The 24,645-nt window shown below is 41.3% G+C and overlaps 1 protein-coding gene across 6 annotated transcripts in view; it reads right to left on the bottom strand.

The window, feature by feature from the left end:
- The window catches only part of LOC137615305 (tRNA:m(4)X modification enzyme TRM13 homolog), a 203,422-nt gene that overhangs the window by 60,033 nt on the left and 118,744 nt on the right, over positions 1–24,645 (bottom strand). For 3 of the 6 annotated variants that reach the window (XR_011039214.1, XR_011039216.1, XR_011039215.1), the window contains exons 9-10: positions 24,156–24,322; positions 6,547–6,787 (exon numbers count right to left, since the gene is read on the bottom strand). Coding sequence is in view for 3 of the 6 variants with exons in the window: in XM_068345061.1 (XP_068201162.1) it covers positions 6,604–6,787; positions 24,156–24,322 (351 nt within the window). In the remaining 3 variants the exon portion in view is untranslated. Of the gene's footprint in view, positions 1–1,580; positions 6,788–24,155; positions 24,323–24,645 lie in introns of those variants that run through there. The other 3 variants (XM_068345061.1, XM_068345059.1, XM_068345060.1) reach the window with 1 other exon arrangement.

Below are 24,645 nucleotides of genomic sequence, written 5' to 3'. Positions count from 1 at the left end.
CAATGTCTGTACCCCTTTTACAATATCAATTGCTTTAATATCTTCTTTTTTTTCCTTGAGCACTGTACAAATCGTGGGTGTTGCACGATGGTACATTTTCGCTAAGTCTCCCACACATATTACCTTATTCATGCATTTGGATAAATTATTTTTTCATCTCTACGGTAATCATCACTTTATTATTTTTCTTAATCATCTAGGGGCCCATTGTCTAGATGATGTATTGTATTGTTACTGTTTAGTTGAACGTAAACAGTAGCAGTCAACTCTACAAAAAGCACTTCCAAAGACACTTGCATTATTACAATAGATGATGCTGATAAAAGTGCTGCTTTAAGAGGGAAAGATTTAAGGTCTAAGAAAGGTAAGGGGGATGAGCTAAGGCTAAACCAAATTTTGTAAAAATCACATGCACATTAAGCGGTTGGCATAAGGAAAACAACTTCTTCCTGGTCAGATGGGCCCTTTTCAGTGTACAATTAAGAGTTTCAGCAAGAAGTTGTTCCGGTTAAGGTGCAAGCAAAATAATTAGGGCTACGGTAACTACCATGCTATTCAGGAGAAATATGGTTATTGATGCCATTTCAATGGTTATCCTTTTGAAGTTTACAAATAGAATGATCAGGTTTTTATATGGGTGTATTGCCTATATATTTTTAGATGTAGTCTCCTTTGGTCTAATAGCTATGTCTGGGAATCTTTCTCTGTTGAGTCTCTCGAGTTGACAGATTTATCCTTGTAACACAATTATTTCCTCAGTATCCTTTTGGTGATTCATCTTCCTAAATCCCTTGCTAATTATTTTGTTAATGGAATTGGTAAATGGAATTGTTTTTCTCGAGTTTTCTTCATACCATGCTAAACCTTAATTTTCCTGTGGTGGCCCCTTAACAGCTACCACACCCTGTTGGTACTTTGGAGTTGTGGGTCTTTGAAACTTAATCATTCTTTACAACAAACTAGTTCTTTCAAGTCATTGTTATTTTTTTCTCCTCTGAGGTTACACCAGCTTAACTTCTTTCACCCAAGTTAAATTATATTTAAGTTGCAAATGGGAAAGGTTGAGAGAACTAGGGAATCAGACAAAAGTTAAAAGCAAGGAAGCTATCCAGCTGGGCCAAAATTACGCTGATAGGAATTTCCAGTAATATTTAGTGTGCAACATAATTCATATTGTAAGTAGTAACCTCTACTTAGTTCAAGCTATGTAAAAGTGATTCTTTATGGTAAACTATTATTTTCTATAATCCATTAATTTTACACCGAATGCCCTTCTCCCAAACACTAGTCTGTCACAATCTGTTTACACTGTACAAGATGTAAGGTTTTTTGCCAAAGGATAGAGCAAGTGTACAGCCACCAACCTGCATAGATTGGCATGTCTTTTCTTCCTATGGGATTGGAGTATTTGCGGATTTCCACAGGCACACGGATAAACTGGTAAAAGTACCATGCTGATTTTGTATAAAAAAAATTGGAAAAATTTAATTTTACCCAGATTTCACATTCATATTTTACATTTGGTATTAGAAAATTTACCAACATATCTGTATACAGAATAGAAGTATGTAAATACAATAATATATTGTAAGAAAAAAGTGTAGAATAATATATTATGTTATAATTGTATAGCCTTTAGCAATTAATTCCTATTGCTCTTGAGATATATTTGCTGATTGTTGTAACAAATTTATTTTATTTTAGGGTTAATCTCATATATATAATACTGTACATCAATGTGCAGATCTTTAGTCAAGAATGTTTTCGGTAATTTCTTTTAAATATCTCCTAGATAATATTTTGTGTTAGAAGCTGCGTAATGCAAAGCTTGTGTAATGTGATGAATGATCGATACATCTATGCACTAAATTATCTTTCATATTGAAAGATGTTATGTGTTTGGCTGCTACAGTATTTTGTAATAGTTTTTGAGATAATTGATGAAAAAACTGATATTGTGGTTACTTTCCCGAGATTTATTTAACTTTGGAAGAATATGTTAATGTTTTCTGATACCACAATAAATGTTGTACATCAGTGTTTTATTTTTTATTCCAATGGCTTGTATAATTTCTCAAAATACCTTTTATTTAAAGCTTTATCTTCTCTAAACTTACTATAGTAATCAAAATTGTGGTGAAGAATATGCAATTAATGTTGAAGGATATTTGTTTTAATGTAGAAAATCCTTCCTCTAATAAATCTGCCATTTGAGAAGTGAAAGTTCAAATATATAAAAGGAATACTGATTTGAAATGGATGAGATTAGACCTTATAGTAAAGGGCCAATTAGAACTACAGGGAATGAAAAGGCTACCAGATAAAGTAAAATATGAATGAAAAAAATTATTTTAATGAAATTTGGTGTTTCTATATTCGCCTGACATTCATATTGCTTCTTCTCCAGCAACTCTGTTTATCAGCATTTACTCCAAAAATAACAATAACAGTGAGAACAATTATTTTGTAAAATTTATTTGTTCCTATGCAGCATACAAACCTTCATCCTTTAGTTAAGGACACTCACTGCTTGGAGGGTCTAAAGTCCCCTGGAACCTAAAGTGGAAGGTTCTAATTCTTCCCTGGAAGTGTTCAACACTTAATTTGCGGAGAAGCAAAGCGAGGACTATTGACATGTCCTATCTGTTTTCCATAAGGATTAAAAAACTGATAGGACCTGGATTGTTTAAAAGAAATTGTACTAGATCAGCCAAGAGGAACACTTCCCCAAAGGGGATGTTACTTAGAATTAAATACTGTACCAAGTACATGATTAATGAGTTAGCATAAGATTCCCCAACCCCCTGCTCATTAAGGTGATAGAGAAATACACTTCTTTGGATATAAAGAATGGTGCTCTGGTTCGACCAGCATGTAAAGCATCGGCCACTTGTCCCCGAAGGAGGGGCAGAGCAAGAGAAGAGCCAGTTATACTACCATTCATTCTAGACTTGTGTCAGAAGCATTACCATAGACGAGATGCATCCTCATCCCATGTAGGAGCTGAGCTGGTTACATAACAGCTTGAGCAACCACCATTCATTCTGGACTAGTGTCAGAAACATTACCACATACGAGATGCATCCTTGTCCCATGTAGGAGCTGAGCTGGTTACATAACAGCTTGAGCAACCACCACAGGTCCAAGCATAGAGGTGTCAAGGGACATGTGGATATACTCTCTCAAGTAAAAGGTTGTGTCTGTCTTTTCCAGACAACTATCTTCGACACCTGGCCTACTGAGAGATTTCTCTAGAAAGCAAGTGTGGGGACAATACCACTGACCTTCTGAGCTCTGGTCCTGACTGGCACCTCAACTATTTCGTCAGACAAGGCATAAGCTTTACAGATCTAACAAAGCCAAAAAGAGACAGTGATCCTTGACACCTCTTTAATGAATCTGCCAGTGTTAACAAAAAGTCTCTGACTCCTAGGCCTGAGGTGTCGGGTCCTCTTCTGGTAGCACCGCAGAGCCCTCATGGGGCACGAGCATCTCCTCTTGATTACCAAATGATGCCTTCCAGAGGAAAGGGATAGAGAAGGACTCGAACCTGGGGTCATGCACTATTGGATTCTGAGTTTTGGCTGCGAAGTCTGGCACAAAGCTGAAGGAGACCTCCTTCCATCCACAAGTGTGGTTGATTACATACAAGAGGCTGTGCAACTCACTCACTCTCTTTGCTGATGCTAAGTCTAGCAGGAAGACAGTCTTGAGGGTCAGATCCCTATCTGACAACCATCTCAAAGGTTCAAACGGAGAACATGTAAGAGCCTAGAGGGCTAAAATCACATCCCACTCCAAGGGCCTGAGATCCCGGAATGGGCAAGGCTGCTGGAAGCTCCTCACGAGTATAGACAGCTCCCAGGAAGTTGAGAGGTCTAAACCCTTCAGTTGAAAGATCATACACAAGGCTGAGCGATAGCCTTTGACAGCTGCGACTGAGCTGTTTATGTTGACGAAGGAAGATGAGGAAATCTGCGATCTGTGCTAGAGTTGCTCTGACTGGAGAAATACCCTTTCTATGACATCAACTGTAGAAGAGGGTCCACTTACCCTGGTAGACAGCTGTAGAGGACCTTCGAAGATATCCCGACATGTACAGTGCCTCGCGAAAAGCATTTTTCTCGGAGATGCTCAATACTCTCCGTCTACAAAGAGCTAATGACTCCTCAGATTGGTGGTAACTCTGAAGGTGCAGCTGACAGAGAAGGATAGGCCACATGGGTAGTTCTCTCAGGACCTCGACCAAATGAGCAAGTAGATCGGGATACCACTTGGCACGAAGCCATCTGGGAGCTACTAGGGCCATCCTGAGTCCTGGCGAAATCATTTACTGTTGATTACTGGCCCGATCAGGTAGAATAGTGGGAGGGTGTAGACGTCCAGGTGATCCCATGAGTGTTGGAAGGCATCATCAAATGCAACCCATGGAGCCAGAAGGGGGAGCAGAGAGCAGGAGCTTCTTGTTCAACTATGTGGCAAACAGGTTGATCCCCTTGCAGTGCCACAGGGAAAGAAACCTTTCTGCCACCAAAGGATGTAGGAACCACTCTGCTCCTAAAACTTGTCCCTGGCAACCGAGTGTGTGTGGTTCTTGCCCAGAATGTACCTTGGTGACGACTACAGCAGGGAATGCCGCCCAGATGTGTATCCCCTTCGGAAGTTCACAGCGGGAACATGAAACCATTGCCCCACCCCTGCTTATTGACATAAGCCATGACAATAGTGGTGTCGTACATAAGCATTATCGAGTGCCTCAAACGTTCTTGGAATGCTTGCAACCCTAGACCTAGATAGGCTGCTTGCATCTCAAAAGATGTTGTTTCAATGCCTCTCCTCTTCGGTCTACACTCCCGCAGCGACTAGATGTGCTCTCCACCTCTTCTTCGCGGCGTTCGAGAACGGATGAATGTCTGGAGGTAAGAAGTCGAGTTAGTTTGTTCTCATCGAGCCACTAGGCCAGATCAATCCGAATCTCCAGCCCAACTGGAACAGTTGAGAAGATCTTTGGTGGAGTTGCCCGTGAGGTACAAGCTTCTCCAAAGAGGACAGATGGCCAAGAAGACATTGCTAGTGCCAAGCTGGAACTAATGTCTTGGACAAAAATGGTCACACAATCTCCCTAAGCCTCTTGATGCGATCATCTGTGGGAAAGACACTCGTTGTTGCTGAATCTTATCAGAATGCTCAGGTACTTCAACCTCTACCTGGGTATGATATTTGACTTTTTCCAGTTTACCACAATCCACAATGTAAGACTCCGATCTTGATACTGAACAACTTCCCCTCCAAGGAGGCCAAGATAAAGTAATCATCAAGACACAAAATATCCTTTCTCGAGTGGTCCCAAGCTGTTACCAAGGTGAACTCTTGGGGAACCGTGTACAATCCGAAGCACAGTCTCTCTAACTGGTACACTATACCACAGAGTAAGAAGCAGAGTTATTTTCAAGAGGTCAGATGAACTAGCATTTAAAAGTAGTCGTTCTTCAGATCCACCCTAAGCGTGAAGACTCCCTCTAAAGCAGCACATACGACACTGCTTCTGACCACTAGTCAAACCAGGAAACAATGTGGAGAGAGGCCAATGCCAAAAATGCCAAAGCCTCCATGGGTGCTGATTCAAGTTTCTCCAATGAAATTACCCCCCACCTCCAGATTGTTGAGTGCTCTGGTTTTCTGGTAACTTTTGGACAAGGCTCACAAGAATAAGGCAGATAAAGATGGCAGTGCTTCGAAGAATAGGCAAACCATCCCTATGAGAGGGAAATTCAGACATAATGAAATGGGCGAAAACAGAAAAATACAAACTAACAACTCCGACATTAGACTGTCACAACAATTATCAAGGATAAATATTGCATCACAGAACATTTGAAAGGATCTGTTCTTATGAACTCGACAGCCATTACCAAGCAACATAGAGGTATCATTCTTGATATGGAGAGAGTAAAGGTAAGGAAAAGAAGTATTTCTTTTCTTACTAATTACATTACATTATTTTATATTTGTTTTCTAAGTGTTTCTTTAGGGCTACTTATTTATTGATGACAAAACATGTTTTATATCCTAGATTATGACTTTCCTACTGCAATAGCATAGGCGAGTGACTTCTGAGCTTATGTATTTAGGTGTATTCTGATTTGCATCAAAACTCAAGTTAAAATGCACCATAGGAACAAATCTCTGTCAGAACACAAGAACTTACTTTAAGTGATTCTAATTACTTTTCCTACCTTGGCAGGCCTTACCTAGTGGTCCAATTTTGCTCTTTTATGCATGTACAGTAATTACCCATTAATCTGCTAAACCTTTTTATTATAGATCAAGAAATTTATACTAATTTAAAATAATAAAATAATCTGAATTTTGTAATAATGTAGAATCTAATTCTTGAGTATTACTATACTTAACTATAACATCATCAGAGGCTTGTAATACATAAAGTAATATTTTGAATCAAATGTATACATATTTACCAATAAGTAAGCTGCAACTGACAAAATGAACAAGATGCATAACTTTTGAAGCCTATATCAAACTTACTTTTAGGTTCACCATACAAAAGGAAAGACTATTCCTTTATCCAATGTCTTGAGTCTGCTATAGATTGACTGCTACTAGAGCAATGTTCTCGAGGGTTTCTTCTTTGTCTACATACTGTATAAGGCGACTTCTAAATCCCTGGCTATTCAAATATTTTACACGTCCATAATCTAATACTTGCTTAGCTTTTCTACCAACCTCTTCTCGATATTGTGCTTTTAAACCGAGACGTGTATATCGGCTGGAATGAAGAAAAGCATTAATTTTTTTATACAGACAGCAATGACCAGTTTAAAGCTTAGAAATTGCCAATCAACAGCAATTATCATGAACTATTCCACTACTCATTCAGAATCTCTGAAAAAGGCATCACATAAAGAGCAAGCAAATATTAATGACAAAATTTATTACAGTATTTCAATTCTTACCTGAGAGTCATATTGCTAATATCTCGACCTTTGAATAAAAGAGTACAATTTCTAAAACAATTAATTACTTCAATACTGTACTTGCCTGGGATTTATGCGCTATTTATTCAAACGAAAAGTTCTACTAAAATTGACAAGGTAATCATCTTCTTGTACAGTAATTAGGTGGTTATTTAAATTCTGGGAAAGTAAAAAATAGCAATATATGTTGCACAGGGAGGGGGGAGGGGAAGGGTTTGTGGAGGAGGTACTATACAACCTGGAACCGACATCGTAAACATAGTCAACCAAAGAGAAGGTCGTGACGTCAGCGTACATTTGGTATATATTCAAAATATTTAAATTAGAAATTGAGTAATTACTCAAAAGTGTCACTATTTGTGAATGGTATATTTTACAATAAATGTTATATTTTTTTTCTTTAAAGAAACTTTTTATGAGAATGACTATTTTTACAGCGTATGTTTTCATTGGCGGGAAATTGAAACTGAGAATGTCAGATCGTACAATGGCGCTGTCAGCGATCGAGCCCTTGAAATACGAATGTGGCTGTGTGAATAGTATTTTTGTGTTAAGGGATAATTTGAAGGAGATAAATTTTGTAATAAAACAATTACAGGAACACGGAGTTATTAATAAAGAACACAAATGTGGCCGTAGTGATAATAAGTGCCAACTTGACAATAAAAGGTGGGTTTGGCGGTGCCAGAAAAAAGTTGCCATTGGAAAACAGAGTGCCAAAAAGTGCAATTATTCTGTAGCAGTGTTTAAAGGGGGATGGCTGTCCCAGGCCAAGGTGAAGGCTGGAGATAATGTATTTTTTAATGAAGTGTATCTAGACAAAATAATCAAGAATTCATCCACCAGGAAATAGGGTGGACTAATAAAACCATTGGTGACTGGTCTAATTTTATCAGGGAGGTCCTTGAAAATTACCTTGAAGTGGTGAGGAAGCCTATTGGTGGCCCGGGTTTAACAGTGGAAATTGACGAAAGCAAATTTGGGAAAAGGAAGTACAATAAAGGCCGAACAGTGGACGGCCAGTGGGTCTTTGGTGGTATTTGCAGGGAGACCCGTGAATTTTTTGCGGATCCAGTGGTAACTCAGGACCGGGAAACATTATTAGCAATGATTAAGAATTAGGTGTTGCCAGGTACCACCATTATATCAGATTGCTGGAAAGCCTACGATTATTTGGGAACTGAAGGCTTCGATCACCAAACAGTGAATCATACTTATAACTTTGTGGACCCAGAAACTGGTGCCCACACCAATACCATTGAGAGGCAGTGGCGCAGTTATAAGGAGTGGGTGCCAAAATTCGGCCGGAAGAAGTACCATTTCAGAGGGTATCTGGCACGATTTTTTTTGTCAAGGTCAAAGAGAGTAGTAGACCGTTACCACCATTTCTTGCTTGCAATGGCAGCTTTGTACCCTCCCACAAACTAGGTATATTTTAATATAATTTAATATAGCAGTATAGTAAATGAAAGATTAAAAAGTAGTATAGCAGCACTAGGTCTAAGGTAGGCATCCTTACACAGGGGTCAATAGATGGCGTTACTGTAGCAAAACGTATCATTGGAAAAATGGTAATTCTCAAAACAGTTTCTTTAAAAAATACACTTTAATAAGATTTATCATCAAATATTTACCAAATATAAAATATATTTGGTAAATATATACACTTTTGAGTAATTGATCCATTTTTAATTTAGTATATATTTTGAATATATACCAAATGTACTCTGTCGGGACCGTGGTGCCACCGTGCCAGTAGTTCAGCATCTCTCGTTAAAGCTGGATGGGTAGATTATACGAATTATGGTGCACCATTCTGGATTTAATAGGGCCCAGGAATCAGTGGCCTCGTGATATTCCAGGATATTTTTGGAAAACTGGCACATTGAAACACAAAGAACGTTTCAAAATCTCAGTGTTTTCATTTGTAAACAGGCACCTACTACTTGAATGGTGCGCTATTAGACAACTTTTGAGAGACCAGGCCGCCTGGAATCATATAAATTATCTATAGGATAAATTCGAAAAAACTAGTGATTATGACCGGGTTTACTGGAATTGGAATGTAGCCATGGTCGTTGATCAATATATTGGTGGTGATATCCATTATTATTAACAAAGTAAGTTTGTTGCGATATTCTGTCGAACAGGCTACTCGGACGCCCAAGGAAACCCCCCTCCCCCCCTAACCAACCAACCCCTCCCCCTCCCCCCCTGTGCAACATATATTGCTATTTTTTGCTTTCCCAGAATTTATATAACCACCTAATTACTGTGTAAGAAGATGAGAACTGTAGGATTGCATTATTTTGGAGTAAATGGAGAGCGTGGTGTAAACTACTACCATACAAAATAAGTTTTTGCCATGGGAAAAGGCACCGAGATCAAAGTGAGCTCAAGCACAGGTGTGTGTGTGTGAGGGGGGGGGGGTTTAGCAAGCTACCCTCCCTACCCCCCCGCTAACTAGCGGTGGGGTAGTAAACCCTCGATAAAATTCTAATGGCTCGTCATTTCAGCTACGCCGAAAGTAATTACCCATATTAAATAGCGTGGTTTGTATTTCAGTTACGGAACAGATGTGTTTTGTGTTGTCAATGGTACCAGTAGATTAGGTTTATGCATGTATTGTACCACTATATAAGGGTAAGGGAGATGTGCATGAGTGTTGTAATTCAAGAGGTATTAGTTTGTTGAGTGTAGTTGGAAAAGTGTATGGTAGAGTAATGATTAATAGGATTAAGGATAAAACAGAGAATGCAATCTTAGAAGTACAGGGTGGTTTTAGAAGAGGTAAGGGTTGTATGAATCAGATTTTTACGGTTAGGCAGATATGCGAGAAATATTTAGCAAAAGGTAAGGAGGTGTATGTTGCGTTTATGGTTCTGGAGAAAGAGTATGATAGAGTTGATAGGGAAGTAATGTGGAATGTGATGAGGTTATATGGAGTTGGAAGGTTGTTGCAAGCAGTGAAATGTTTCTACAAAGGTAGTAAAGCATGTGTTAGGATAGAAAATGAATTGAGCGATTGGTTTCTGGTGAGAGTGGGGCTGAGACAGGGATGTGTGATGTTGCCGTGGTTGTTTAACTTGTATGTTGATGGAGTGGTGAGAGAGGTGAATGCTTGAGTGCTGGGACGAGGATTGAAACTGGTAGATGAGAATGACCATGAATGGGAGGTAAATAAGTTGTTGTTTGCGGAAGATACTGTACTGGTTGCAGACGAGGAAGAGAAGCTTGGCCGATTAGTGACAGAATTTGGAAGGGTGTGTGAGAGAAGGAAGGCGAGTCTTAGTGTGGGTAAGAGTAAGGTTATGAGATGTACGGGAAGGGAAGGTGGTGCGAGGTTAAATGTCATGTTGAATGGAGAGTTACTTGAGGAGGTGGATCAGTTTAAGTACTTAGGGTCTGTTGTTGCAGCAAATGGTGGAGTGGAAGCAGATATACGTCAGAGAGTGAATGAAGGATGCAAAGTGTTTGGGGGCAGTTAAGGGAGTAGCAAAAATTAGAGGGTTGGGCATGAATGTAAAGAGAGTTCTGTATGAGAAAGTGATTGTACCAACTGTGATGTATGGATCGGAGTTGTGGGGAATGAAAGTGACGGAGAGACAGAAATTGAATGTGTTTGAGATGAAGTGTCTAAGGAGTATGGATGGTGTATCTCAATTACATAGGGTTAGGAACGAAGTAGTGAGGGTGAGAACGGGTGTAAGAAATGAGTTAGTAGCTAGAGTGGATATGAATGTGTTGAGGTGGTTTGGCCATGCTGAGAGAAAGGAAATTGGCTGTCTGCTAAAGAAGGTGATGAATGCAAGAGTTGATGGGAGAAGTACAAGAGGAAGGCCAAGGTTTGGGTGGATGGAAGGAGTGAAGAAAGCTCTGGGTGATAGGAGGATTGATGTGAGAGAGGCAAGAGAGCGTGCTAGAAATAGGAATGAATGGCGAGCGATTGTGACGCAGTTCCGGTAGGCCCTACTGCTTCCTCCGGTGCCTTGGATGACTGCGGAGGTAGCAGCAGTAGGGGATTCAGCGTTATCAAGCTTCATCTGTGGTGGATAACGGGGGAGGGTGGGCTGTGGCACCCTAGCACTACCAGCCAAACTCGGTTGAGTCCCTTGTCAGGCTGGGAGGAACGTAGAGAGGAGAGGTCCCCTTTTTTGTTTCATTTGTTTGATGTCGGCTACCCCCCAAAATTGGGGGAAGTGCCTTGGTATATGTATGTATGTACTAGCTAAGATACATCCCTGGTTGGAAAAGCAAGATGCTATAAGCCCAAGGGCTCCAACAGGGAAAAATAGCCCAGTGAGGAAAGGAAATAAATAAACGACATAAGAAGGAATGAGAAATTAAAATAAAATATTTTAAAAATATTAACAACATTAAAACAGATATTTGATATATAAACTATAAAAGGACTTATATAAGCCTGTTCAACATAAAAAAATTTGCTGCGAGTTTGATCTTTTGAAGTTCTACCGATTCAATTACCCGATTAGGAAGATCACTCCACAACTTAGTCACAGCTGAATTAAAACTTCTAGAGTACTGTGCAGTATTGATCCTCATGATGGAGAAGGCCTGACTATTAGAAATAACTGCATATCTAGTATTAAGAACAGGATGGAACTGTCTGGGAAGATCTGAATGGAAAGAATGGTCAGTATTACAACAAAATCTTCTGCAACATGCATAATTAACTAATTGAACGACGGTGCCAGAGATTAATATCTAGATCAGGAATAAGAAATTTAACAGACCATAAGTTCCTGTCCAACAAATTAACATGAGCATCAGCAGATGAAGACCAGACTGGAGAACAATACTCGAAACAAGGTAAAATGAAAGAATTAAAATACTTCTTCAGAATAGATTGTTCACCAAAATCTTGAAAGACACTCAATAAGCCAATTTTTTGTGCAACTGAAGAAGACACAGACCTAATGTGTTTCTCAAAAGTAAATTTGCTGTCGAGAATCACACTTAAAATTTTTAAAGAATCATACAAAAGTAAAGAAACATTATTAATGCTGAGATCCAAATGTTGAGGAGCCATGGTCCTTGACCTACTTACAATCATATTTTGAGTTTTGTTAGATTTCAACTTCATACCCCATAATTTGAACTATGCACTAATTTTAGCTAGTTCTCTATCAAGGGATTCGGCAACCCCAGATCTACATTCAGGAGACGGAATTGATGCAAAGACAGTAGCATCATCTGCATATGCAACAAGCTTGCTTTCTAGCCCAAACCTCATCATGTGTATATAGTATAGAAAGTAATGTGCCAAGAATACTACCCTGGGGAATACCACATATCACATTCCTATACTCACCATGGTGCTCATCAACAACATCTCTTTGCGATTGATTACTTAAGAATTCAATAATGATGCTAAGAAACAACCCACCCACTCCCAACTGTTTGAGTTTGAAAACAAGGGCATCATGATTAACATGGTCAAAAGCAGCCCTAAGATCAAGGCCAATCATACAAACTTCATGACCGCAATCAAGGGCTAACTGTACAGTATTGGAGATTACCCATTTGTTTGTTTTCACAGAGTAATGGCGCCCTGCATCCAGCTGGGATCAGGTTTTAGGATTAGAAATAAATTGAATCACAATTTGAAGTTTACGGTTTCAGAATCCTGCCTTGTTATTTAAAACACCTCAGATATTAATCAGTTTTAGAAATGGTTGTGTATCGTTTAAAAGAGACAGGGACACCATCCTTGAATCGACATACATTGTGATTGTCATCAATAAGTGTTGGTAACGTAGGTCAGTTAGTTGTAAAGATTCCAAGGCTGTGATTAGATGATACAAGTTAATTTTTTTTGCAAAATCTGTCACAAACTTAATTGCCTATTAAACCTGACTTAAGTGCTGTATTTTATGAATACATCTGCTTCTGTGTAGCTACTAGTGTGTGATCAGTCTTATCCCTGCTCGACCTTTCCCCATCATAGTGTAATTGCCTATTTTCATATAGTGACACTATTGTCCAAGTATTAGGGTCATATATTCATCCAAAGGAACAAGGGACCTTATATAGTGGTAAAAAAATAAGTTTCACCAGAGGTAAAATGTAAGTGAAGTCAATGTCCAAACTTGCTATGTTGCAGGGTTCTCCTTAGCTTGAATCTTTCTTATGTTTACCTTTACCAAAGAGGCTCTGTCATGATGTTAACCCTTTTACCCCCAAAGGACGTACTGGTACGTTTCACAAAACTCATCCCTTTACCCCCATGGACGTACCGGTACGTCCTTGCAAAAAACTGCTTTCTGGGCTCGAACCTGTGCCGCCCAGTGAATAAGCTCCATTTAAGCACTTATTCTTAGGTAATTTACTGCTAAATATACCAGAGAAAAAATGTAAAGGAGTGCTAGGTTAACTAGCTCGCTCACCTATTGGTGTCGGTATAAAATTGGGCGTATATTCCAGAGGTCCCGCACTATTTAGATTAATCCACGACAGAGAACCCCAATAGAGGAGAGCCGTTCAACCTCACTCGGTACTACTACAATGCATCCGCTCAGAACCCAACTCCTTTTAGCACAACGTTCAAAGTAACCCGCTTTTTTTCTGGTGCTCTCGCTTTTGGATATTTTCTAGTGAATTATGGCTTCTTCGTCGGTTTCCCAGGAGACACCGTCTAAGTTAAGTACCAAGCTGGATTTTACTGTGTTTTGAGCAACCTAGATCGTTTAATATTTATATTATAGGAGTTTATTCTCTTCGTTCATACCGATCTTGCTTGATTTCACTACAGTTGGTACTCCTGTTTTTGAGAGCTTTTAATTTTCACTTGCGGTGTTACTATGTGTATTATTTTTATTATCAAATATCATTTGTTATTGTGAATATTCATTATTTAGCGTTTAGAATCCTCGTGGTTCAAATTTTGGGCCGATATCATTTACGTATCGCTATGGCTGCCGACCGTGCTAAGGCGGCAATGTTATTTTAGCCATCAGGTGTGTCTTTTGTGATTTAATTATTTATGTTGCATGCCTTGCCCAAAAATTTTCAATGTGTTTATTCATATATTTAACGCTATTATTATTATTATAATGAATATTTGTGCCATTACTCCGTTTGATCTGTCTGATTGGGGATCGTCAGTTGGTAGCCCTGCTGCCTCGTATCACGTGATCCTCCCCCACGCTCCCCCTCTAGCTAGGTGGGAGGCTAGACTTCTCCCCCCTCCACTAAGGGACCGTTGCCTTCCCTCCTTTTAGAGGGGGTAGTTAAGTGTTTATGGACTTTGTCCTCCGGGTGGCCCGGCGGTTTAGTCTCTGTCTAGTCTGGTTGGCCACCGGTCTACAGAGTTGGATCCCGGTGTACCCTATTTTATATTCACTTTTCATTCTGGCTTATGTTATACGAAACCCTCCGGGTTCGATTGGCAGTTCTTAGTTACAGTTCCGCCCCCCTATTATTTTATAACATTTCCTATGATGATTATATATGACAGATCACTACCCCGGAGTCCCTAAAGGAATTGGTATTGAATATACCTTTATTTCCCGGCCCGGGGTCTACCCCACCCCGGGAAATCAGACACTATGTGTCTTAATTCCTTGTTTTTGCATCCTTTTTTATGCTCCCGGCTTGACCGGAATGGATGGCTATACTTTAGTTTCAAGTTAGACTTATGTTTAGGCCCGGGACCCCCGGTCCCGCCCCTATGTAAGAATATTATAGTTAAGCTCTAACCTTGCGTTAGACCTATGTTAGGCCCGGGTCCTCCGGACCCGCCCCTAAAAAAAAAAAAAAAAAAAAAAAAAAAAAATTTATTTTATTTTTTACAGTCTAATCTTGTGTTAGACCTATTTTAGGCCCTACTTAAAAGAATAGTATAGTTAAACTCTATTCTTGTGTTAGACCTATGTTAGGCCACTTATAGAATAGTAGTTAGGCTCTAATCTTGTGTTAGACCTATGTTAGGCCCGGGTCCTCCAGACCCGCCCCTAATTAAGAGAATTACAGTTTCTCATATACTATTCTTTTTACAGATGGTGCATTGTCTGACGCCGGCCTGTGCAGCTGTTCTGCACCAGCCTTGTGGCCACTCCGTCTGCCGATCTCACGCCCCTTGTGGGGTTCAACTGGAAGACGTTGTGGTATGGCACCCGGATAACTGTGTGATTTGCTTCGACCTCATCACTACCCTTGGTTCTGACTCGGTGAGTCCCGTTGGCTATATTGCCTTCTTATTTTATTTACTATTTAGTAAGATATCTATGGTCTTGAAGGACCATTGGGAGTTTCCCTTTTATAATTCCCACTATTATTTCAGGCATCCCCGGAGCAAAAGTCTGCGGCTCGGGCCACACTGAAGGTGTGGGTTGGTGGTTTTGCCCGGAATGTAAAGTCTAAGCGGCCGTACGTCCTATCTGAGGACTACTGCACCATGGTTTACCCCAACGCCAAGTCTTCAGCTGCTGTGGCTAGGCATGTGGCAGCTCCCATCATTGCCCACATTGATGCCACTATAACGGGTCTCATCGACCCAGAGCAAGATCCATCGGACGCCCCCGGAGGTCTGGAGGACAATGTTGCCTCCATGAACCTGGACGTCGAACCAATGTTGCTAGACGAGCCGGATACAGGTAGGGTGGTAAGTGAGGCAGGTGTGTCCGGCGCTGAGATTCCTATCCTCAGCCCCGCTCTTTCTTCTTCTTCTGATCGCTCTTCCTTTCTTGGATTTTCTGGGGACCGTGATTCGTCTCAACGTTCATACCCGGTTCCCCCTAAGGATAAGTCTACTTCAAGGACCTTACCCAAAGCTCGCAAGCCTCACAAGACTTCTCATGGCTCTAAACCTGGTACAAACCCGTCTTCAAAGACCTCTGGTTCCTCCTCTAAGTCTCACGACCCGGGAGTTCCTTCCGCCCCTCCTGCTGCTAGCCCGGGCCTTTCCGAATCAGCTATGCTTCGCATCGTGTCGGAGATGCAGGAAAAGTTGGTTTCGGAGATGCAGTCGAGGATGGACACGATGTTCTCTAACTTCGGTCAGAGAATTGGGGCTTTAGAGCAAGGAGCTCCGGAGAGAGTCCAAAGCTCTCTCATACCGGATGCCTCTAAGCTCCCGCCGTTTGCCAAGAACAACCCCTGGCGGATGGCTCTTCATTCCCCGTTCTCAGACGGAATGTTGACTCTGGAGGGCCTTGGCACTCGCCCTCTAGAGGACTTTGAATTCTTTCCTCCGGGTCTGGCATTTCCATTTCATGGTTATGCCAGACTTACCGAGGAAGCTTTAGTCCGATTAGACAAGGTCCCCAAAGAGACGGTCATCTTCCCGAAGGAGCAAGCCCAATCTGTTTGGGCCAGATTTTTGAATGACATCGGCTGCACTAACACCATGCTGACGCCTCATAAAAGCTCCTTTACGATGTTCTTAATGGACAAGAACACCTTGACTCCATGCGTCAATAAGGTGGCAGAGCTTGCCTTTCAATATGCTCTGGAGGAGAAGCCCTTGCCTCCCATCCGAGAGGTGGATCCAATCTCCCTCCTTCTTCCCTCAGGTATTGAGTGTTGGGACAACGTCCATACCACCTTTACCTCCGGCAAGCTTGCAGCAGACTGTGCCTCAGTCTTGTTTAGTGAGAAGCTTCCCCGTCTCCCGGAATCTCTCATTAAACAGGAATATGATTCCCGCCTACGTGTGGGCCGTACTCTAAACCTGGCCACATCCACGGAGTCGATAGCCTTGACTTACGATACGGAGAGTATTTTTAAGTCTCTCAACAAGGCTACGCTACAGTCGTTATATTATGACTTATATGACTTTGCTACTGCTAAACGCAGATGTCGCAAGCATGTTCTAGCTGAGGCGACGATTAGGCATGAACCTAATAAACTCATCCGGTCCTCCTGTTGGGGTTCAAATCTCTTCCCCGAGGATCTCGTAGAGGAAGTCTTGGCGGAGGCCACTAGGGTTAATCAGAGCCTTAAAGCCCGTTGGGGTTTGACCCCTAAACGCAAGTATGACCCCGCAAATTATCAAGCCCGGGGTAGGAAGAAGCTTAGACCATATACCTCCACCCAGTTCAGGCAACAACAGAGTGCTTCATCCAACTTCCGGCTGCCTCTTCCTCCATCTTCTGTTGCCCCTGCACAGCCTTCCACCTCTCGGGCTCCTTCGGATGACTATGTCACCGTTCTGCTACCTAAGAGCCAGCTTTCTGGTGCCTCCGCCACTTCCCCTGCCTTTAACCAGTCCTACGAGGCTCATAGCTCTTCCCAGAGTTATGGTAGAGGTAGAGGCTACCACCGTGGCTCTAACCAGAACAAAGGCAGGGGAAGAGCCTTTCGCAGAGGAAAGAACTTCCGAGGCGGACGTGGAGGCAACTCCTCAAACCAATACTGAGGTGCAGCAGGTAGGGGGGAGGCTCTATGCCTTCCGCAACAAATGGAGGTTCAGTCCCTGGGCGTTCAGTATCATCTCCAAGGGACTAGGGTGGAGTTGGATTCAAGGACCTCCTCCTCCGAACAAATTTCGTCAACATTCCACTCCGGACCTGGTCGAATTTGTCCAGGAACTTTTACAAAAGAATGCCATACAAGAAACGAAACATCTGAAGTTTCAAGGTCGGCTGTTCAGTGTTCCGAAGAAGGATTCAGACAAGAGAAGAGTGATTCTAGATCTATCCCTTCTCAACTTGTCCATTCAATGCGACAAGTTTCGAATGCTTACCGTCTCGCAGGTGCGGACCTTACTTCCCCGTGGGGCCGTCACCACCTCTATCGATCTTACAGACGCCTACTATCACGTCCCGATAGCGAGACACTTCCGTCCGTACCTAGGCTTTCGCTTAGGGGACAAAAGTTACTCCTTCAAGGTGATGCCTTTCGGGCTCAACATTGCCCCAAGGATCTTCACAAAGCTAGCAGAAGTCGCTGTTCAGGAACTCAGGAATCAAGGGATTCAAGTAGTAGCCTATCTGGACGACTGGCTCATTTGGTCAGACACCTCCCAAAATTGCCTAAAAGCCACTCACAAAGTCATCCATTATCTTCAATCTCTAGGCTTCCAGATCAACTTCAAGAAGTCCCGTCTTCTTCCAAAATCGAAGTTCCAATGGCTCGGCCTGCAATGGGATCTTATATCTCATACTCTGTGTCTTCCCAGAACCAAGAGGTTAGAGATTGCAAGAAACACCAAACGCTTTCTCAAAGACAAAGTAAGTTCCAGACGGCTTCAAGAGAAGATTCTGGGTTCCCTTCAGTTTGCCTCAGTGACGGATCTTCTTCTGAAGGCAAAATTGAAAGATATCAATCGTGTCTGGCGTTCGAGGGCGAACCGGAAGCTCCGGGACAGGAAAGTCCGCCTTCCTCCCATTCTACGGGAAAGACTTCTTCCTTGGACAAGAACAAACAGTCTGTCAAAGTCAGTTCCCCTTCGATTTCCGCCCCCGGAATTAATCATTCACACAGACGCATCCCTATCAGGTTGGGGCGGCTATTCTCAGCTCAAGAAAGTTCAAGGTCTTTGGACTCCCTTGTTCCGCCATTTTCACATCAATGTGCTAGAGGCCATGGCAGTTCTTCTAACCCTGAAACGTCTCGCTCTTCCCAAGAAACAACACCTTCGTCTGGTCCTCGACAGCGAAGTGGTGGTCCGCTGCCTCAACAGAGGCGGGTCAAAGTCAGGGCCTCTGAACCATGTTCTAATAGCCATATTCTCCCTAGCAGCCTCGAACCGTTGGCATCTTTCAGCTGTCCACCTGGCGGGAGTCCGGAATGTAGTGGCAGACGCCCTGTCCCGGACCTCCCCTCTAGAATCGGAATGGTCACTCGATCTAAAGTCATTTCGGTGGATTCTCTCTCAGGTTCCCGGTCTCCAAGTGGACCTCTTCGCCACGGAATCCAACCACAAATTGAGAGTATATGTGGCTCCCAATCTAGACCCTCAGGCTTACGCCACAGACGCCATGTCACAGAATTGGGACAACTGGGAAAAGATTTATCTCTTTCCCCCGGTGAATCTTTTGCTGAAAGTTCTAGACAAACTGAGATCCTTCAAGGGACAAGTAGCCTTGGTCGCACCCAACTGGCCCAAGAGCAACTGGTATCCTCTCCTGCGGGAGTTGAGACTATACCCTCACCCGATACCCAATCCGGTTCTGTCTCAGATAGTACAAACACGCGTTGTGTACGCTTTCTCAAACATTCAGAGCGCCCTAACTTTATGGACTTTATGAAGTTTGCGGCTATGCATGGTGCCAATATTGATCCTCAAAACACCTTGTTCCTAGAATCAGATAAACGGGATTCCACCATCCGTCAGTATGACTCTGCAGTTAAAAAGTTGGCAAAATTTTTAATAGACTCAGACGTGAACTGTATGAACTTGAACCTTACAGTCACTTTCTTTAGATCTTTATTAGAATCAGGTCTGGCAGCCAATACTATCACCACTATTAAATCGGCTCTGAAAAAGATCTTCCTAGTGGGTTTTAACATAGACTTAACCGACTCTTTGTTAGCTTCAATTCCGAAAGCTTGTGCCAGACTGAAACCGGTTACTCGTCCTACCCCGGTGACCTGGTTCCTTAATGACGTACTCAAATTGGCTTCTGATACCATTAACAGTTCTTGTGATTACATGCCCCTTCTCAGGAAAACACTTTTCCTAGTGAGCTTGGCTTCCGGGGCAAGAATTTCTGAATTGGCAGCCTTGTCGAGAGACCCGGGTCATATTGACTTTCTGCCTTCAGGAGAGGTCCTTCTTTCTCCTAACAAATTCTTTTTGGCTAAGAATGAAGACCCTCAAAACAGATGGACCTCCTGGAAAATTGTTCCCCTCACGCAAGATCCGTCGCTGTGCCCTGTCACTACTCTTAGGTCTTATCTATCCCGGACCTCCTCTAACTCCTCGGGGCCTCTATTCGTTAGAGAACAAGGCGGTACCATTACTATTAAAGGGATCAGGCAACAAATTTTGTATTTTATTAAACAAGCTAACCCTGACTCTTTTCCTCTTGCACATGATATCAGGGCGGTTGCCACCTCGGTGAACTTCTTTCACCACATGAATTTTACAGACCTTTCCAGGTATACAGGGTGGAAATCACCGTCAGTGTTCAAGAAACACTACCTTAAACATTTGGAAGCCCTAAAATTTTCTACAGTAGCCGCAGGGAGCGTAGTTACTCCCGAGTAACTCACAGGTTAATGCCTTGACTCTTTATCTCTCCCTCTTACCTGCCTCATTTATACCCTATTGTATTCGTTGGTCTCGCACCTGAATACTGTTATTATATTTGTAAATTTTTATGCTCCTGAGTATCTGTATATATTATCACTCACGGCATTATTATACCTACCTTATTGGATTTATGTTCATATTTAAGATACCCTTATAATTGTTTTTTGGTACTCATCTCTGATTAAAGCATCCTGTATTTCTCTTACGCTTATGTTTTTTCCTTTATTTTGCAAGTTTGGTGACATTTTTCTCTTGTATAGATTCACTGGGCGGCACAGGTTCGAGCCCAGAAAAGGGATTTTGACGTAGGAAAAATCTATTTCTGGGCGAGGGACCTGTGCCGCCCAGTGAACCCTCCCAGCTCCTCTCCCTTGGAGTCCCCAAACTTTGGGTGCTAAGGAGTTGGGTTCTGAGCGGATGCATTGTAGTAGTACCGAGTGAGGTTGAACGGCTCTCCTCTATTGGGGTTCTCTGTCGTGGATTAATCTAAATAGTGCGGGACCTCTGGAATATACGCCCAATTTTATACCGACACCAATAGGTGAGCGAGCTAGTTAACCTAGCACTCCTTTACATTTTTTCTCTGGTATATTTAGCAGTAAATTACCTAAGAATAAGTGCTTAAATGGAGCTTATTCACTGGGCGGCACAGGTCCCTCGCCCAGAAATAGATTTTTCCTACGTCAAAATCCCTTATTTACATTTTTTTTTTACATGTTTTTTATAATTTTTTGAGAAACTTCAGGCGTTTTCCAAGAGAATGAGACCAACCTGACCTATCTATGACGAAAATTAAGGCTGTTAGAGCAATTTAAAAAAAATATACTGCAAAATGTGCTTGAAAAAAAAAATAACCCCTGGGGGTTAAGGGTTGGAAAGTTCCAAATAGCCTGGGGGTAAAAGGGTTAATGCTTACAGTACAGGTTTTGCATCTGGAACCTGCCGATGGGATGGTAATTTGAAGGACTTTTGTATTTTATATATTTTTTTTTAATGTGACTCGCTGAATAACCTGTTCCTGGTGGCTTTGTATAAATATGAGTGTCCAACATGAGAATGTTTTTTTCTCAATTCCCTTTTTTTAGTCTAGTTAGTGTAGAACTGAAGTCTTGAGGGATACTAGTTTTTTCTTATAATATAAATTTTAATCTTGAAATTATATCTTTATATTCAAGTATTACTTCCAACCTAATTATGTTTCCTTTTTTCAATAATTTCTTTTTTAATACACTTCCTCACATTAGATATTCCCCATTCCAGCCTGAAGTTTTTTCTTTTTGGTTGATTTTTATTTCCTCTCCTAATGTTCCTAGTGTTTAATTAACTTGAAATAAAGAAACATCCTACATAGAAAGCATACTGCTGCACTTTATATACGACTCCATGCATACCAGTATAAGTGAGACGATATAACTCTAGAATAATATTAGGAAATTCCAAGGGTCTAGCTGGGTACCTTTGCCCAGTATAAAATCAAGGGCTGGTGCCCATTTCCCAGTTCTTCTTGACTGTTTACCTTTCTCCCAGATCTCTGGGTATTCCACCATTTTTTTGTGTAGTGATATGGTGTGTGGTTGGCATTCAAGACACTGGGCAGTCTGCGTGCTACGTCTGGCCGCAATCCACAAACCCCTACAGCAGGTACCAGTCAACGTGTGATCTCCATCAGTGGAACACTTGCATAAACAGTATGAATATCAGCCTAATGGAGTTTGGTCTGAGACAGGACATTTAACCTGCAACTGATGAAACAGCGGTGGTGCCACACCAGGTTCAAAATTGCTAACTGTTCTCAAAGGTACCAGTAAATGAGTGAGCTCTGCATCAGCACAAGGAGGTACCAAGTAAGCTACGCCTATCAGCCTACAGTACAATGCTGGAGGTTGGTCCGATTAGGTTTGTTTACCTGAAATTTATGAAACAGTAGTGGTTGTCACACAGGCTTATGATCGATAAACAGACCTAAAGGTACTAGCCGATGCATGAGCTCCAAATCAAGACAAAACAGAACAGCAAACGATACCCTTATTGACCAACCATATGATGTTAGCAATTAGTCCACGTACAACCGTTCACCTGAAACTGTTGAAATGGAGATGGCTGTAACACCTGACACATCATAGTTAACTCACACAGAAGGTACTGGTTGTCGGACGAGTTCCATATGACTCGGAGCACTCACTAGGGGAAAGAACAATTTTCTATATCATGATAGGAATGAGAAAGGTGGGCACATCTGCTCCCACCCTCCCTTGGCCTATGGCACTGATGTTCAGTCTGAGTAGGTCAGCTCACCAGCTCCCGGTGCAACAGAGGTAACTAACACTGCTCATGCTCAACTGACTGGCACCAAAGGTACCAGTTAGTGGGTGAGTACTGTCATTCCCTCCTGAAGGAAATGAGCAATCACTGCAAGTCCTAAGGAAATTCTAGCAAAAGGCCTTCCCACATAAATATCATTGTTGTTGACTTCTGTCATCTTCTCAATGAGGAAATGTCTGATGAAGGGAATAGAGGAGGGAGAATATATTAGTAGAGGAAGAAGAAAGAGGGCTAACTCTCCTTCGCTTGCTAACCATTCATCTTTGCTGTCACAGAGTCAAGTCATGGTCTGTGTGACCACTATTAACAAGAATTTTCGCTGCAATACAAAACACTACACTTGGAGGTGCAGTCACAGTGGGAGCACAGGGAACATTTACTGACACTGCACTGCACAGTGACCATCATCTAGAGAACACTTGGTTCTGATAAATTTACTATTTTTGCTATATTTACTTTCTTTATCACTAGATACATACGAACCAATAGAGACAAGAGACCGTACCCACCACCAATATAGTTCAGTCACCACGAATCCAATCAGCTGACTACTCCGACAATCTCCTTCCCTAATAACAATAACACGTGACCTGACGTAAACAACTTGTTTCTTCACTAATTACCACTATATTGCCTATTTACTTATTACAAACAAATATCTTAATGTTTTTCTCACAATCTTTTCTATATATTTATATATCTACCCTTTCTGATAATACTGTACTTCTACACTTAATAACCTTCAATTATCATACTGTACTATTCTGAATTCTCTTACTTCAAATAAATTATCAAAATAAATCCTGTTACTAATCAGGTGCCGTGTGTCTTCACCAGGTAAATAATTTTCCCTATTCGGCACACAGATACAGGCAAAACTCAGTCCGGAACAGGCAACCCACTCCTGAGGGAGAGAGACCACCGTAAAACAAGTTACACTCGAAGTATATCATCTATTTTCTTTTTTAATGGAAGAGCAAGAAAAACACGTTCATCATCTTTCTGATAGGAAGAACAAGAACACTATTCAAAAAAGAAGGGGGCTGCTTACAAACGTACACAACACATAGGGTTTCTAAGGTTTGTGTTGTGATAGGAACAAAATTAACTTCATCATATGGCTACCCAACACTTATTACAAATTACAAATAACTGTAAGAAAAGATCCAACAATAGAGAAAGCAGCGCGAAGGTATGTTAGTACCCTTTGTGGCCAAAGGCAAAAGACATTATTCTCTCATCACCTGTCACAACCAACACCCTTGTTAAATATTCAATGGCTGTTTTAAGAGTACAAAAGACATTTCCCTATTTTAAAGGATAAAAGGTTTGTATACATGTAGAAACAAACTACTGTAGAGTATATATATCATCAATATTCAGACAATCCTATGAGGCTGTAACTGTTTTTTAAAAGGTTTTGAATGGCCAGAGGATAGTAAATTCATATTAAATTTCTTTTCGTAAAGTGCTAGGATCTATAAGTGTCTGGTTTTTTTTCCCCATATGGGGTACATTTGCAATCAAGTAAGAGAACAATGAAGACTGGCCATTGAAGGATGTTGATTGAACCTAAGACCAAAATTATATAAATCTGGAAAATAAACAACTATACTTACTTTTCATTTGTATGTTTTGCTTCAGCAGTGTTATCAGTTTCAGGCTCTTGATTAGGTTGAGGAACTTCATCTTCCTTCTGCAGTGGTTCAGAATCTTTTGAATTACAAGTTGCCCAGCTTGTAAGAGCTGTTAATGTGTAGAATTCCTTAGGAGAAAATTCAGCTTCCTGAGAAAAACATATGTAAATAAGATACCTCTGCTGGTTACTATACATGTTTGATTGAAAGTGAATTAGCACAAGATAATTACATAACATATTTCGCAAACCTGTAACATTAACTCTTAGTAAAATGGACATAACTGGTAAAGAATTAACATTAAAAGAGGGAGCAATCCAAATAAATACAGTAATGGCCATCCTAACTTCCCTTTCACTTACAGAACATTACACAAGACCCCAGTTTTAATGTTTCCAGTGTAAAAATAGGACCGAATATACGAACAATATATATAATCACGATTCTATATGAATTCATTTATTATGATTTC

The sequence above is a fragment of the Palaemon carinicauda genome, chromosome 21 (assembly GCF_036898095.1).
Source record: "Palaemon carinicauda isolate YSFRI2023 chromosome 21, ASM3689809v2, whole genome shotgun sequence".
NCBI lineage: Eukaryota > Metazoa > Arthropoda > Malacostraca > Decapoda > Palaemonidae > Palaemon > Palaemon carinicauda.
This window is presented reverse-complemented; position numbering and strand designations above follow the sequence as displayed.